We start from the raw sequence: 17,631 nt of genomic DNA on the forward strand, positions 1-17,631 counted from the left end.
ACGTTATTTTGTGAAAATCCGACCACTTTTACCTGCTAGTCCTCAGCACAGTCACCGGGCACACATGCATTGCGTTCATATCAAAAATAGGAACTGAAGCCTTCACTTTGGTTGTTCAGCGTAATAAAGTGACTGTAACTAGTATAGGCCTTGGCTATTAGTACGTAATTCCATGTACACTACTGAAACCGGGATCGGCATAAGTTTACACAAGGGCGCAGACATGTTGTTTATCCAGGAAATGCCTGCGATTGGCTGAAACCCTAAATCTTTTCTGAGATCTATTTTGATTGGTGCTAACATTCTGTGACAACGTCGTAGTGCGGGGACTTCACATGGCAGCGACGCGTCTCGGCCATCGGGATCGTTTTACAATTCTTCTGCAAGGGGCTCAATTGATTAGGAAAAACACCGATATTATCTTTATCACCCTCAAAACTATCTCCTCTTCTTCCTCAAGAAAATAATTTTAGTCAAAGCTTACGAATGTCCGGAGAGGTGAAGTCCTATTTCCTCGGAATCGGAAGATTCGGAAGAAGACAATTGATGAGAAGATTGTTGTGGTTACATTTAGTAAACTGTATAACGCCGTATCGGTTAACAGCGGGGAGTCGGCTTTGGCTGAAATGGTTCCTTTGATGACGTCAGATGAACTGCGGTGGGCAGCTTTGCTTTTTTTTTACGAGTGGCAGCTCGAGAGGCTCTAGGGAATACTTTGACAGCGAATATCTGGCGTTTGAAGCCGTATTTACGGAAAGTTGTGCATGGGTGGTGTTGTAGTAATGTAGATAAACCATTCCAAGACATGAACATTTTTCATTTCATAACCTCTTTAAATTGTGAAAAGAAAAAAAAAAGGAGCTAAACTGAAATCCACAAGACAGGATGGATGTCGATAAAAAAGTTAACGAAAGCATCGGGTCACGTGATCTTGCTTCAATGCTTAGCAATGCTAAACTGTCTATACATTATATAAGGAAGTATATATAGAAAAGTCGAATTGCTAAAAATGACGTCACTTGAAGCCAATAGTCCGTTATGTTTAAATAACCTTGGAAACTGTGGTTATTCGAAGAATCTGTTTTCATATTTCACCTGAATAAAGGCAAGGTTAAAACTACATGACCAGTGCACTATAGACTAGTGTCGACTTTAGTATTGAAAGAAGAACAGAGACCTGTGTAACATCCTTTCATGTAACATGATTGCATTTCCCTGTTTACGTTTTGCCTGTTTAATGTTCTCATGTGCCACGGAAAGTATAATGACTCTGGAAATACCAATAAAACCGCGTTAAAGGGATAGTCAGGTGGATGCAGTTGATTGCTTACAATAATATTGGAAATGGTTGTGCATCTTTCAAGGTCACCATCACATGACAAAGAGATTCAATTGTTTTAAAATCTAGTGATATATTTTAAAAGTATCTGGCAACAGCGCCGAATTATTAATCGGCACTATATAAGCGCTCTTTCTTCTTTTTTTATTATATTTTTTTAAATTATTTATATATATGATTATGATATTTATATAAGTTATTTATCCACAAAGGCAAATAATATTTATTTCTACAAGATAAAAAGGTTCCCAAAAGAGATGAAGTTCTAGACACAGAGAACATTGACAGTTTAAAAACCGTATACCGCATTTCATGGACTTATCAAGAAGTATATAATCGGGTCAGTAAATAATAAAGCCTTGGACGAACGACCATCTGCAAATATGATATCACATATCCCCTTATCATGGTGATCAGCGTTATTAGGTAACGAAGGATCTTTACCAGCTTCATTATAAGTACCTCATGACATTTTCAATCAACTACATCTGAACTTGAGGTGGAATAAAACTTGAGACCGGTTTTTCAACTAACCATGCGAAATAAAATACAAATTCTGTCATCGGAATATTCCTTTAAAGTAATCGACAGGTTTCAGAAAACATGAAAATCATGCACCCCGCTTGAACATTTTTTGAACCGTTTTCTACGGAAGCGTAGAGGATACATTCAACTGTCAAAATGTCAACATTAAATTTTAGGACCCTGACCTACTTTCTTGAAGGTCGTGTTCTTTAATTTCAATTGAAGTTTAAGTTTTAAAATCTTGTTTACGCAAGCTTGTCATTTAAAATATCTTAATATTTTTCAAATTGTTTACATTTGGACGACTCGATGCATCTCGACAAATTAATAATTTTCAGATTTTTGTCCTCATGACGAGTTGATGCATCTCGGTAAAAAGTGAGTTTTCAGATTTTCGACATTTTGACGATGTAGCATATGTGGTCAAAACGTCAATTTTCAACTTCTTTTCATATTGAAGAATTAATTGCGTGTCATCAAAACGTCAATTTACATGTCTTTTCTACGCTTCCGTAGTTTTTGTATAATACCGCTAATAAACAGAGGAAGCAACACGTTGTACGTTATCATGCGCTATTTAAAGGTTTGCAGTCATTGTCATTTGAAGCGATATCAATGCAGTGTTCCAATGACCGCAGATTAATAATGTAAAGTTCACTCGAAATTAGAGATTACCGTATTTCCTCTTTGCGGCGGATACTGTACGATGTTCATCAAAGTGTAGCAAGAGCGAATCACATGCAATACATTTTCGTGTCGTGTTTATTTAGCAGAGAAGATAATAAAAGGGCTCAAAGTTTCTTCAATGCAAATATCGAGCAAAAGTACACGCTGTAAACACTGTTACGTATTGTTTTGCCTATCAATTGTGTATAGATTGGATATAGTATAACAGGGTACTCCTGGCAATGTTATCTGTAAGTTTATTCTTTGGTGCTCTCCATGGTTGAAGGAACACACAGTGGCTTTGACGTCCAATTAATACGTAGACGATTGCATGACAGATGCGATGTGGTAAGTGGTTACTTAAGAAACTTCTATCGTGTTTTCATCATCCTCTATATCAGGGGTTCCCTAACTGGGGTGCATAAACCCCAAGGGGGTGCGTGAGCCCATCCCAGGGGGTTCGAGAGACGTTTCTGAAAGTCAAAACTAGAGTACTTTTTGTTGAACTAAAATCTGATATATCATATAGTTTATTAATGTACAAAAGTCGAACCTATCGACAAACTCTTTTCGCGTTCCATACGCATATGTTGCCATAGTAGTACCGTACCGTGCATGTGATAAATAACTGAATTATTGAAACAGACACACGCCGCATGACTTTGGTGAAGTTGGTGTACGCATGACAGTACGTCGTGAAGATAAAGAGCTGAGAAAGTAACTGAAAGGTTGGCCAAAGTAATTATTATTATTTTGGAAATTCCACTTGGCCTCCATTTTGCCCGACACAATGCAAAGTTAGCATAAATTCATGCTTGAAAATCATAATATAATAATGACTCAGATCGTTTCTCGAAAATCTGGGGATTCGTGGATAACTCTGACATCCACATGGGGTTCGTGGGGGGATAAAGTTAGGGAAACCCTGTTCTATATAGTTGTAGGGCTATAATTTGACATGAGGTGTAACGTTTGCTGGGGCAGACGGAGGATAAATGTGGCGTTTCATTGTTTTTGTAGGACCTTTTGCGCAGACTTTTTGCAAATGCCGATCCGAGTCAGTGATAAAATTGTCGTCACCCCTTCGCTATCACGGAAAATCTCTCCGTTAGGCCTGACCAGAGGGAAGGGTGTTAGGGGTTATAGTTACCGATGCAATATGAATATTGCTCTTTACTTTACAAAAGACAAATATACCATGGAACTTATCACATTAGTACAACGTACCAATACTTTCTTGAAGCTATACAGATCTACAAGTTAAAAAGGTAAAATAGGCTAAATAGGTTAAATAGGTAAAACAGGTAAAATACGTAAAAGGTACACTTTTGACTCGATGATTCAGCAATTAACAAAAAGTAATTTGCTTCCCTTATCAGAATGGAAATTTTCTCCCGGATATCATAAGATAGTAATTAAACACTTAAAGGTATCAAGATTGTCACATCAACTTCCTCAAAGTTGTATTTATAGCCAAAGCATAATGGTTCGTATTTTAATTCAAACGCGTATGCAGTGCTCAAAGAGAAACCGGGAACTAGTTGTGGTCATATACCGGTGTTGTGGCTGAGTGGATTAAGGGGGGGGGGGGGGGTGAGTGAGTGGAATTTGATGCAATGAGGCTCAGCAATTGGGAGGTTCGACGTGAAAATTGTAATCTACAAGCCTTTGCGGGCTGCTATACCACATTCGTGGTCGCTTAAGCATCGTAACAGTACTTGCCTCATTATTACTATGATAATTATTATTATAATTGATGATGATGATGATGATGATGATGATGATGATGATGATGATGATGATGATGATGATGATGATGATGATGATGATGATGATGATGATGATGATGATGATGATGATGATGATGATGATGATGATGATGATGATGGTTTTTTTTTCCTCCGTTTATTCATCGTTTATCATCAATGCAAACAGAAATTTTCTTTAGATTTGTAACATAACTTCTTCATTTTTTGGGGTAAGTATATATATTACATGTAGCACCACTGTTCGAGTACATGTGCAAGTATATAGCAATATACTAGGATAAAGGAAACGGAATCGATATGGCAAAATTGAATAAATCAGGAAATAAGGAAAAGGCGCTCCATAACTCCACAAAAGTAACTTTGTGTTTTCTAAAGTTGGAAGTTCTTAAATAGTTGAACCTTTCAATACTTTCATTATTATTATTATTACTATTATTATTACTCTGTTTTTGCTTTTTTTTTTGTTTTGTTTTTATGAAAGTGACTGCGAGAGTGATAGTTCTAGCTCTTCTAGTGACTCAGAAGATGAAGCCAAACACATCTTGACAGGACTCCATAAAACGTCTGAGTGTAGCGCTGATCCACAGAAAAATACTTTACCACATGACAGTGAGGATGTGACGTCACCACAATTCTCAAGTCGACTGCCTTTTGTTGTTCTATTGGTGATGAAACTTGTCTGTATCTTCCAGCATAGTCAAGTGACAGGAGTCAGAAGATGTTTCCGATGCAAATTGCAAGCGAGCAAAGAAAGAACAAAGGTATTGCTGATTGTGTTGCTTAAGCAAAGAAATACTTCGCTAAAACGTTGTTTTATTTTTGTTATTGAATGGTGTGATAATAATGTAACTTTAAAGATGAATTGAGAGCCGCACACATGTAGTTTAAGTAAATAGTGGATGATCATCACTGATATTAGAAAATCAAAACTTCTGTTCTTCGTCTTTGCCATATGAGTTCAGAAAATGTATTTCAATATTAAGATCATATAACAAAGAATACAGAAGAATACAATAAAATCGGTAACGATGTTCTTCCTTTCACGTAAATACCAAGTGTTAGCATATACGAGCATATATATGAGGCACTTTGTGATGAACAGCGGTATTCATCTGTGTAGATTTATTCATTCATTGATTCATTCACTCGCCAATACATCTATTCATTCATTCATCAATTCATAAACTCATTCTCTAATTCATTTCTGTAGACGGTATGGTGGGTGAATAACTGTTCTGGGAAAAATTGAGGCACACTTTTCATGATCACTATGGATACACGTACCACTCAACCCCAATTTGCCCCTACCCTATCTCCGAGATATCTGCCCTATATACCCTGCCCTACCCTATCTCTCAGACCCGTACGGATTTTGTACGGGGTGCGTTTTCTTGTGAACGTAACCCCGTACGTATTGGTTCCCCTCCCAGTGCTCGTACATGCGGTGCTGCCTCCCCCCCCCCTACCCCAGCCATTTAATTCATCGCCTCTACTCTCTGTCTCAGTTTCAGTTTCTCCAATCAGAAGATCATTTAACCTGGTACATGATGAACAAACACAGCTTCCAACCCCAAAATCAATGGTACGGAGAATCTGATGAAACCGCGTCATCGTATGAAAAACTTTTAGACTCGAACAGTGAAAACACGAGAAGGGCAAGCCTGTCCCCTTGTCAGTGTTGTGAAAGTTACTGGTGGAACTACGATGGGGTACCAGAGAGATATGATGATAAAGAAAGAGGTAAGTGTCGCCATTATAGTTGACCCTGCATGGTACAATAGACGCTTGCAGGGTACAATAGACCCCCTGCAGCGTACGATAGACCCCCTGCAGGGTACAATATGAAAATTCAGTAACGAGGGTAAAGCTATTTGCTAAAATAATATGTTTAACGTGAAACAGCCGGTTTAAAAAGGCTTTGGATGATATGGTATGGATTTGTGAGTTGTGGTGAGTTATGGTTGGGGGAGGGTGGGGGGGTGTGATCATTTTAAAATAGACATCGTATTATTTAATTCTTATTAAAGTGCCGGGACATATTTGCACAATTTAATAGAGTCTATCTCTTCGAGAAAAAGAAACTACAAATTGCAATGTGGGTATTCTTTATAATCTCGCCACGTGTTATTTCTCACAGTATAATATATTCAATGTTATCAAACCCACCCAGTTACAGCGCCCCCCCCCCTCCCCCGCCCTCTTCCCACCGGCAAATGGATGTGAATAAGGGGAATACTTCCATCAGATTATAAAAGTACACATGCTGACCACTCCTTCCTGTTCATGTATCGATTATATTAAACATAAGAAAAAACATTATTCTCTTACATAATTATATATTCGATGTCTTCGGAATATTTTGAATTCTGCAACCATTTTCTATGCGTTATTTTCATCCTTGGCTCAGCAACTGGCTGATATCACATCATGTGACTATTTCTGACAATCTGTTATTTTCTTCAATAAATGGATTATGTATATAGACTTTATTAGCACACGTGCACGAATCCATGTGTAGTAAATCTATACACCATCGGAGGGTAAAGAGAGGGAGGCGGCTGCTGTTGCCATAGGTAACAAATCAGACTTGATTGTAGTCGAGCTAACAAACTTAAATTGCTATGGTGATTTTGGCAGTATATGAGCTATTTAAAATCATCAGCTCAAAAAGATGATTCACGACAGTTTACAATGTACGATTTTTTTTCTTTCAACAAAATTAAAAAATAATTAACGATTAACTAGCTATACGATATATTTTGTTGTTGTTCTTTGTATTTCAGGTATATCTGCTTGGAATCATCCAGGGAGTTGGTTTCTATCTACAACGATCGTATTTGGAGCCATTTCGGTGTTGATTTACGATTTCTGTTACTACGTCCATGACATTGATATTTCACGCCAAGGTCTTCATATTTTATCATACGGCATATTTTTACTGATACTGCTTCAGTTTCCTGCTTTTAACTTTCTGTCTAAAGTAATGAGTGCCGCTTTCCAACAAAACCTAGCATGCTCATCGTGGACAATGGTCTTTAACGCACGGTACATCACTAAACGGCTTCAGTTTATTGGATTTGCACAGAAAGGTCAGTGTGTATAAGATATCCTCCAATAGCTTTCAAAAGTGAATGCTTTATAGACTTAATAGCTAATGAATGCGATCGAAACTGATATATATTTACGTTAGGAACGTTATAATAAACATATCTAGTCAGAAAGTTCCTTCAACGTTTCGTGACGATCGCACCGAGAGCTTGGCGATTTTTGTTTTTGCCTAAGTTCTAAAGTTCTAAACCGAATCGTGGCACAAAAAAAGGAGACTGAATTATTTTGACCAACATTAGAATATTGATAAGATACTAAGGGGGTAAAGTACGGGGAGTGGGGGTGGAGGGATACGTATACAATGAATCCTACCAAATTTCCTAAGATATTTAGGATGTGTAAGCGGACATAATTACCAATAAAGAAACGGACAGTTTCCTCTGAAGGAAAGAAAGAAATAGTGACATCCATGAATGGAGACAATCTGCTGTAATCCATACGACCATTGTCTTTCTCTATCCTTTGTATTTCGAATTATGGATAATATCAGTATCATACATTTTCTGTAATATATATATATTCGACGGATGCGTCGATAGGGAAATGACGTCAGCAGGAACTTGATGACAGGTTTACACTGTATCGTTCAATGTTATATCAGAATCTAATAATTATAACACCGATCTAATTATGTTTTTTTCTCTCTCTCTCTCTCAAACAGGTATCCCAGGCAAGGCTTTACTAACGGCCTGCTTCGTGTTACCTCCGATGGCAGCTGCGTATCGTGGATTTGTATACTTTCATTTTATGGGTTTCTTAACGACACATGCATTCATATCGGTTATTTGCTGCGGTGTGATCATGTTTCTGAGTGCCGTCTTCCAGTATGTAGTGTATCTGACCAGACTCTCCTTCCAACGGCAGTTTTATTTGATATCCAAATACATCGCGATACATGGAAGAGATATCGACTCTTGTCGACAAGTACTCGGCCACGCTATTCAAGACTTTAATTGTTTCCAACAATACATCGCGATATACTTGGTGTATTTCACAACCATTATGACGTTGGGAGTTACCACTGTTTGTGTGTGGCAGTATCTATTTAAGATGGCGCTATGTGTATGGAACGCCAAAAGGACCACAGTGACATGTACCACTACTAATTTGACATGTACTACTACTAATTCGAAGTGTACTACTACTAATTTGAAGTGTAATACATGTAAAATGTCGCGTACTACTACTAATTCGAAGTGTACTACATCTTAAATGTCGCGTACTACTACTAATTCGAAGTGTACTACATCTAAAAAGTCACGTACTACTACTAAATTGGAGAGATGGCGCTATTCACAATCTTTCCGATACCATGTCATCGAGTTGCGCATCTGCATTAAAATAATGATGAAGAAAACATATTCTTCAATACTCTGTTGATTCAAATGTCTATTTTACAGTTTATACCTTTAGGGTCTGTGGCAAATATAGAAAATAGCATGTACTTTGGCACAGCTGGGGAATAAAAAGCATTCTTGACATTTCAATGACGGGGAAATTGCTGCTTGTGAATAATAATGTGTATAACAATTTTAAGAGTTAAAAACTGAAGCTACATTAAGCACATTCTTGGGGATCGATGGTTCCACCTGCTGGGGCTTCGAAAACTTGTTGCTTTGCCACCACTGGATTTTATTTGTGTGATGCCCAATGGTCACAGACAATGGTGATTATAGTATTAGTAATGAAGGCAAGGAGAAGGGGAACATTCAGGAAGACTGACACGTACATATATACTCCTAATCCTACGCATACTAAGCTCTGCATATACACACATTACTGTGCCAAAATCTAAATTTAAACGGTAACGTATATTTGGGCTCTTAAGTTATGCTCGGAATTAATCCATGACCTAGTACTTTAGTAGGCCTATATTCAGGCCATTTGTAGAACACCTAAAATGCATACGGTACTAGACCTGTATATAATTTAAACAAGTAGCAGTTTTGGAATATCATTTAAATTAGACACTATCGGCCTAGCCGCAGCTTGGCCTAGCATATAGAAAAAGTCTAGGAAGCCTAACTTTAGCTCATTAACAGTAGCACCTCACCGGTCTTTTCTGAATGTAAAGCAGCCTTTTGCGTTTGGGCGCCGTTTTCTATTTTTGTGACATGTTCATCGAGTTTTTTACATATATATATATATATATATATATATCAAATACACCAGTTTTTTAACTCTTAAAATTGTTATACCCACTATTATTCACAAGCAGCAATTTCCCCGTCATTGAAATGTCAAGAATGCTTTAGATTTCCCAGCTGTGCTTAACTATATGCTATTTTCTATATTTGCCACAGACCTTAAAGGTATAAACTGTAAAATAGACATTTGAATCAACAGAGTATTGAAGAATATGTTTTCTTCATCGTTATTTTAATGCAGATGCGCAACTCGATGACATGGTATCGGAAAGATTGTGAATAGCGCCATCTCTCCAATTTAGTAGTAGTACGTGACTTTTTAGATGTAGTACACTTCGAATTAGTAGTAGTACGCGACATTTTAGATGTAGTACACTTCGAATTAGTAGTAGTACGCGACATTTTAGATGTAGTACACTTCGAATTAGTAGTAGTACGCGACATTTTACATGTATTACACTTCAAATTAGTAGTAGTACACTTCGAATTAGTAGTAGTACATGTCAAATTAGTAGTGGTACATGTCACTGTGGTCCTTTTGGCGTTCCATATATGTGAGGACCACCCTGACAGTAAAGCCCAAAACATTAGTTTGCACGTGAATATACTCTGTTGGGCAAACATTTCAATCTCGTTTATACTGGTCATATGGTCAATCGGAAGCTTGGACGTCTCTCACGTCATCGATCAATTCCGAAGGTCACTCATTACCATGAAGACAAGTGCGAAAGCGGTAGAGAAAATCCTCGAATTTGTGGAAAGCTCAAGAGTAAGGCCAAGAATGGGAGTTACTACAACGATGGTATCATCGCTCATCAGTATGTTCGTGGCTTTGAAAATTGGACAGGAACAAAGCGTATTTTATTTTGAACAAATGCCGAATTGCACCAGCCATCATGGCGGTATAGGCTATAGTACCACACTTCAACCCTAAATGCGTATAATATATATTTATTTTACAAAGTTATCACAAAAATAATATATTATATAGGCCTATGGGCGATACATGCATGCAGCCAACAAAATGATCATATACCTCAGTCGGATTTATATATAAATATATTGAAGAAAAACTTTAATGATCAAATGTACATTATTCAAATAATTCATAAATACATCAAAACATATCAACTCTGGTTTATCAACATTTTTTCTTCGCTTTTCTGTTGAGCTGCAATGGGTTGCGAAATCTCGTACAGCGAATTACCACTACAGACATATATAGGCCCGTATAGCCTGACCGGAACATGGGAACCGAAAATCCCCCCCCCCCCCACGGTCCGTACAAAATTACTGGCTGTTATCCTACAATTTGTGTCACCATCATGTCTACCAGACAAAACCTCAAGATTAAAGACCCAAGTCTGTCCCCTACCTTACACAGTTGCCCCCCCCCCCCCCAACTCAGAATTTCTTTATACTGTAGCCTTCACATATACACTTGATCTACTTTGCATATGAATCGGGTGTGTCGTTGGCCTAGATATCTCCTACCCTTCTATCAACCCATTTCTCCCACCTCTTTCCCTCTCCTCACCATCATTTTGAACTGCTGTTATATACAAGCCCTTTATTTGTTGTTATTCTATAAGAACTCAAGCCGAGTGCTCCCTCAGAAGAGTCGCATATCAAGGTCGGACCTAGGAATATATAAAGAAGAAAGTGTGACCCTGGGGTCGATAATATCGGTTGCAAATTTCCCCCTCCCCAAACCAGAAATAGTTTAGTCGTCTAATGATATATTCTGAGAGTTATTTGAACTATTAATTTCGTCTAAAGGCAAGCATTGTGCTCATAACTACTGTTATTGTTGTGTGTGTCAGGTTGAAAAGTTGGTGGGGGGCAGAGCCGTATATAGAGAGAGTTTGGCCAACTGGCGATTTGTGACGTCACACGCAAACCATGGGCATCAAAATAGGTCCAGATGTCGTTACCAGTTGCGCGAAACACGAAACACATCACACACAATAGTATATCAGCTTTGCACACTGTGCTCGTTGCGAACAAACGAAGCGACTCAGAATGTCAGATTTTGACAGGCATACGAGGAACAAAATGGATATCAGGTAATGAATTAGAGTATGCGTTAGTTAATGACATTTACGTTTATCTTCACACCTGAAATGCATAGAAAACTAGCTGAAAACCTGTCATTACACTTGTTTATTTTACGCCTCATACTAGTACTAGTCCTACTTTAGTCGTACAAACGAAAAGCACACATCACAGTCCTGGCTAGGCTAGATTACAGACGCACAACTATAGCATCAGGCCTACATTAATAGATCCTTCAATTAAATAGAGTAGGCCTACACATAAAATGAAAATTTATGCTTCACTGATCTTTTCAGGTTTGCCAAAAGTAGTTGTACCAGAGGTCATTGTCCTAAACTCCAGAAGTTAAAAGTAGGATTAATATTCGGCATAACTTTTTCTCTAAAGTCTAATACAAGGGTTGTGAATGGATGGAATGGTTTGCCTGAGAAGGTTGAATTGCAAGTAGTGTGAATGGGTTTAAGAATGCTTTGGATGAGTACATTAAGCATTGTAATTGGGTATGACATTTGATGTCCTCGGTTTTATTCCTCTCATATAGCCTTAGGGTCCTTAATGGGGACTTGAGTGTCCCTCCTGGTCTTTTTTTCTACTAAACTAAACTATATACTTGAGTGTAGGAGTTAGCAATAGTTGGGAGTCTGTGGGCAAACCTAAGACTGATATTGTGGTGTTAATTTCTCAGGAATGTAGTACTAGGCAATAGTAGGTGCAATAGATTGAATGGATCTGTTGAGAAAAAAAAAACCTGCAACAACTGAATACTGGTGTATGTTGTAGCTTATGTATTTTCCATTAACATATATACTATACAGTCATGTCCTTAATAAGGTTTCATGGATCACACTGACATAGTGTGCCTACTTATCAGTGCTGTCAACTGAGCACAGGGCTGATGACATCATTCAGTTTGTTATTATGCAGACAGCAAATGGCCATAATGATAATTATTAATTGTTACTTATTCTTCATACTGCCCTTACTGGCCTAACCTGAACAGTGATGTATCAAAATGCAAGAAGTCGTTAAGCTTTTCATTTAAGAATCGTTTCAGCCTGTCCTATTTCAAACATATGATTGGCAGGTTTCCACGTTACATAGCTTATCAAAATGGAGCTGTTCTGTAAAGCAAGAAATTCACACATATGCATGCATACAGTACAAACACACTCATATAACAATTTCTGAATATCTTTTCAGCTGCCCAAAGGTACTTGAATGCAAGCTCTGTTGGGTGAATTAAACAACCCTCATTGTACTCTTTTATTATGGTCGGCTTAGCTGGAACCAGCAATGATGGTGATGTGGATTTGACAGTACCTAGACAAGAGTTCAATAGCTGCTTTGTGTTGAAGTGGGTTCAACTTGCTCAAGGCCATGACAGGATGAGACTCGACATCAGGATGAATTATCTGTTGCAGAGCTCTATATACCAGGCAGTTGTTAAAACATCCATTGGGTGACCCTCACAGTCTACCAGGCACTGCATCACAGAAGCAAAATGAAGTGTGTGTGATACCTTCATCTTATGGGAGTGGAATGGTATCAGTGTGGCCTCTGTCAATTTGGCTTCAAGTCTTTGTTTTCTTGAAAGCTGAGAAGATCTTTCAGTGGTTTCACACTGACCTCTGTACTTGACAACTCATGTGTATTTGCCAGCTCAGGAGGAAGCCAGATTTTAACTACATTAACCAATGCTGACTTTTTTTGGACATGTGGTACATCTGCAAGGAGGTGAAGGAAGCAGTTGCATGGATGTGGAATCTTGATGATAGTCTGGCAGTCTTATCCACAGATTATCCCAAAGCTTCTCCACATTGCCACATTCAGAACTTATTACATTGATAAACTTGAAACTTGCAGGAATCTAACCAAGCACCCATCAGGGGAATTTGTTTGTATAATTATTGAAAGCTGTGACCTTCTTATGTGACAGATTAATGTGAAATATAGGGCAGTAGATTACCTTGTAAATGAACCTTGTCATTTGTTTGATTGTATCTAATGTTTGCAAAATTTAAAGTTGCATGCTACCAATTGAAACATAATTCTTTCTCTATTAATGGGATATAAATACTTCTCCCCAAAGGGTGTGAAGACTCCCTCAAAAAGAAACGTCTCATGCCCGTTATCTGACCTAGTTTCGAATGCGGTGTAACAGAAGTGTTAGACACCACCATTGATCCCAGATAATACACACACAGCTTGCTACCATCTGTAAATAGACATTAGTGTACATACAGTCAATACAAACATCACGGTCAATACCCACAACACAGTGCACATAGCAGCGTGGACATCTCAGGTCTAGATAAAAGATAACAAGGTATCAGGTTTCATTACTGTCTGCATTTTGTAGCGACACAAAAAAAAACTTCACTTGCAAGCAACGGAAAGTAAACTTTTTCAGAGCGTGGCATGCGGTTTAGGGCGAGTCTTCAATACATTTAAATATACTGCATCGGTTGTTGTCACTTGATCATTTGCTTGTGTGTGAGCTAAACAGCTTAAATAATATGTAAAAAAAATAATACAAACTTTCAAATTGCCAGATATTTACTGGCTCAAAATTATTATCCAATCATGATTTGATGCTATCCTTGAGTCCATTATTCAGATGATGAGGCAGATTCCCTTCAACTCTCCATGATGAAGGTAAAACCTTATATCTTAACCAACTGCCATTGAGTGTCCATTTGAAAGTTTCAAACACACAAGTGCATTGATTAAAACAAAGACTTTATTGCTGTGGTTGCAGGAACTAGATTTCAGTCTAATAGTCACTCACCAGGTTCGTCTTTATCACAGTCTGCTAACTGTGGCTTTTTATGTTAGGAGTTTTTCTTCAGAGCACATGTCACCTTTGATTTGTAAAAAAAGTCCTGAAATTCAGGGAGTTGTAATTTATTGTCTAAAGATAATTTTAAAAGTTTTATTTTAACTTCAATCGTCAATGTGGGCGTCAATTAGGGGAATAAGGAGTTACTGATGCAATGAGTTTCTGGCGTAAGTGCATTTATAATGTGTTCAAACTTGAAAGATGTATCATACTGCACCCCCACCCCCCTCTTAATTTGCACTCCGTTGGAATGCACTGACAGTTTTGCTTTTTAATGAAATACCAGTTAACACTAAATTTTCAAATCAATTCAAGTCTTGCTTTAAAACAGTCAAACGAAACCGTGCATTGCCCAAGCTAGGCCTACGCAATATTTTGAACATTTCTTTATCAACATGTGGTGACAGGGCTCTTTAAGATAATTCAGTGACCAAGACAAGAGTGTAGGGTAGTCTTTGCAATAAGCATAACTAAGGCTAGGCTACCAGTACCATAATGAGCCTTGGCCTAGTGGTCTTTGAAATGTAGCCTAGGCCCCTGCTACTTTGATAAGTGATAGTTGACTGCATCCAAATTAAACCAAGGCCTAGGCTATACTTTTGAAGAAGAATAAATTAGGCTGAATTCATGTTAGCCTAAAAAGGCTAGGCCAATGCTGACAATTAACACAAACCAAGATCATTTAACCATTTGGGCACTTGTTTATGGCATACTAAAAGGGTCTATATAATTAGGCCTGTATGTGTACACAACCCACAAGTTGCCAATGAGTATAGACCTAGCCTAACTAGTTTAGGCCTAGGCTACTTTGTTTTCCTTAGGCCTAGTTTAATTGGGCCTTATACTGTGCCATATTATGTAATGTGCTATAACAGTTGTAGTAATAGCAAGAATGGTCCAGGTCTAACTAAGCCCAGGCTTAACTTATGCTTCGGGCTTAACTTAGGATTAGGGCTTTACGTTATGCCTAGCCCACCCTTTTACATTAAACTAAAAGTTATACTTTTTTAGGCTAGGCATAGCCTATGCATACAATAACTGGGAATTAGGATAGCTATATGTGCGACTGAAACTGCCATGCCTACTATTAGGAGAGCTGGCATAATGAAATCGAATTTGTGGATCGTAAAACGAGAGAGAATAGCCATGAATGTAATTACAGAAACCAGTCTGAACGTAAAATTCTCGCATTGCTGGTACATTACTCGTATTACACTAGGGCCTATGGCTATGGGCCTAGGCTACACAGACTTTTTTCATTAGATCTCCATCTTGTTCTTTCTACTTCCAAAAAATTCCTCTTCTTTTATGGTCAGTCGGAAAATCAAACAACAATATCCATGTTCTGACCGATTGCAGCATCCCCAGCACCATTTCTTTCATAATTTCGTACTTTTTTCGTGTACACAAACGATAGTATATACACTGTGAGTATGCGTGTCGCCTGCTATAAAGTTTTCAAGTGGACCTATTTTACCACCCTGTGTGGGCGTTGTCCCTCTCGACCAATCCAAATCGGTTACATGGTTGGCCAAACTCTCTCTATATACGGCTCTGGTGGGGGGGGGGGAGGAGTGCGCCCCACCGAATCTTCTTCCCCGTGGATATGCGCCTTCATATGGTTGAAGTGGAAATATTGTCATCCCTCAATATGGGATGAATGACTAATTCAGTAAGAAAACGTTGATATTAGAGTTGAAAAACAATCTATTTAATAAAGTCATCAATTTGTTCCAAGTTCATATTGAGTTCTTAATTTGCATGACCACCCAACCTCAAAATATGTGACTGCATGGACGTACCGTGATGGAAACGTTTGTGGGATAAATTGTATATTTAAAAATCGACATCTCAGCAATAATAATCTAGCTAAGTTTGCGTTAGTCATAGGTCAATTTGCCTACATAACAAAAACATGTATATGTTTAGTTCCTGCCTATCATATAGGACAAGACATGTGGGACAAAGTCCGCATTATGTTATTGCAAGATATACCAGATAAAATCATTTTACAGATTACATGGTGTGTTAAAGTGAATTACGGAAGTCCGTTGAAGTTTTACAACTAAACAATGACGTCATCGGAAATCCTGTGGAGTTGAACACCAACTTTATAGGCTAATTGAATAGCATGGGAAAGTTCACAACGCTTTATGTTCATTTATAAAGGCGTCTCTGTTATATATAGGATCGATTAATATATAGTACCGTACATACCTTCTTCTGCCCCAGCAAATTCCCATTATCTGCAATATACAGTTTTTATGTAGGATTGTAGAATATAACTCTCTTAAATTATAATTTAACAACATGGTTATGACATTAATAACATGCCACTGGCCAAAACCATTAAAGGAGCTTTATGTGATATTGTATACTGTAGTTATAGCAATTCTCATATATGAAATTCCATGGATAACTTTAAAGAGGTTATGAAATGGACAAAAAAAAAATCTTTATCATCGTATTCTGTACAATCGTAGCTTTCCAATGATACCCAATTTGTGTCAACCGAAGCTTGCATCCTCGAGGAATAAACGATCAAAAATTCGAGGTTAATAAAAACTTTCTAAAAGTTGTTGATTTTACTGTAATGCGGCGTGACGTCAGTCGAGGAACTCAGCTCACTCCCGAGACGCTATGTTTACATTCTTAAACGTCTGAGAACACAGTGCTCCGTAGTAATTGAGACTTGGTGTTTGGAGTTTTGTTTTTACGTAAATTTATCTCGTAACTGTTAAATATGCCGAGCCGATATGTGGTATCAGGTTGCTCCACCACAAGTAAAGACGGATTTCTACTGCAAGCTTTTCCAAAAGATGACAGAAATTGAAGAATTTGAACACGTCTCGCTCAAAACACTACACATACACAACGTTACGAGTACCTGTAGGCCTATACCAGGGAGTTGTCCCATAACAACTCCCTGCCTATACTGTTGCCAAATTACTTGTTATGACCATAGCCTAGGCAGGCTAGGCCTCCTTCATACAGCAAATGACGATTTTTTTTTTTGGTTATCTAATATTTTGCACAAAACTTAAAGCCAGTTGGTTTTAGAACAATCAATACTAGATCTGCAAGTTTTCTTTTGTGGTAAAACTGGCGTTGTGTTGTGATTTTACGTAACAGTTGGATGATACAATTACACGGGCTAGCCTGTTAAACAACGTCTATATAAGT

At 38.0% G+C, this 17,631-nt stretch overlaps 1 protein-coding gene and 1 long non-coding RNA gene across 3 annotated transcripts; both read left to right on the forward strand.

Moving 5' to 3' along the window:
• Positions 1-2,468: 2,468 nt before the first annotated feature.
• On the forward strand, positions 2,469-10,681 carry LOC139960221 (uncharacterized). Of its 2 annotated transcripts, none has more exons than XM_071958414.1 (6): positions 2,469-2,878; positions 4,781-5,060; positions 5,811-6,039; positions 7,083-7,388; positions 8,069-8,464; positions 10,106-10,681. In XM_071958414.1, the coding sequence occupies exons 1-6, from the start codon at positions 2,862-2,864 to the stop codon at positions 10,486-10,488; spliced, it is 1,611 nt and encodes a 536-aa protein (XP_071814515.1). In that variant the 5' UTR covers positions 2,469-2,861; the 3' UTR covers positions 10,489-10,681. The 2 variants fall into 2 exon arrangements, with proteins under 2 accessions (XP_071814515.1, XP_071814514.1); XM_071958413.1 differs by having other exon boundaries at positions 2,470-2,878; positions 5,805-6,039.
• An 88-nt stretch (positions 10,682-10,769) lies between these two features.
• Positions 10,770-13,583, forward strand: LOC139960222 (uncharacterized). Its single transcript, XR_011790430.1, has 2 exons — positions 10,770-11,620; positions 12,810-13,583. It is a non-coding gene; the product is annotated as an uncharacterized lncRNA (long non-coding RNA).
• Positions 13,584-17,631: the final 4,048 nt, after the last annotated feature.

Source organism: Apostichopus japonicus, chromosome 19 (genome assembly GCF_037975245.1).
Source record: "Apostichopus japonicus isolate 1M-3 chromosome 19, ASM3797524v1, whole genome shotgun sequence".
Taxonomy (NCBI): domain Eukaryota; kingdom Metazoa; phylum Echinodermata; class Holothuroidea; order Aspidochirotida; family Stichopodidae; genus Apostichopus; species Apostichopus japonicus.

Bases quoted from the DNA above. Each gene is read 5' to 3' on its own strand.
- LOC139960221 (XM_071958413.1), top strand. The intron at 6,040-7,082 runs GTAAGTGTCGCC...TTTGTATTTCAG, and splicing joins ATATGATGATAAAGAAAGAG to GTATATCTGCTTGGAATCAT. The intron at 7,389-8,068 runs GTCAGTGTGTAT...TCTCTCAAACAG, and splicing joins TATTGGATTTGCACAGAAAG to GTATCCCAGGCAAGGCTTTA.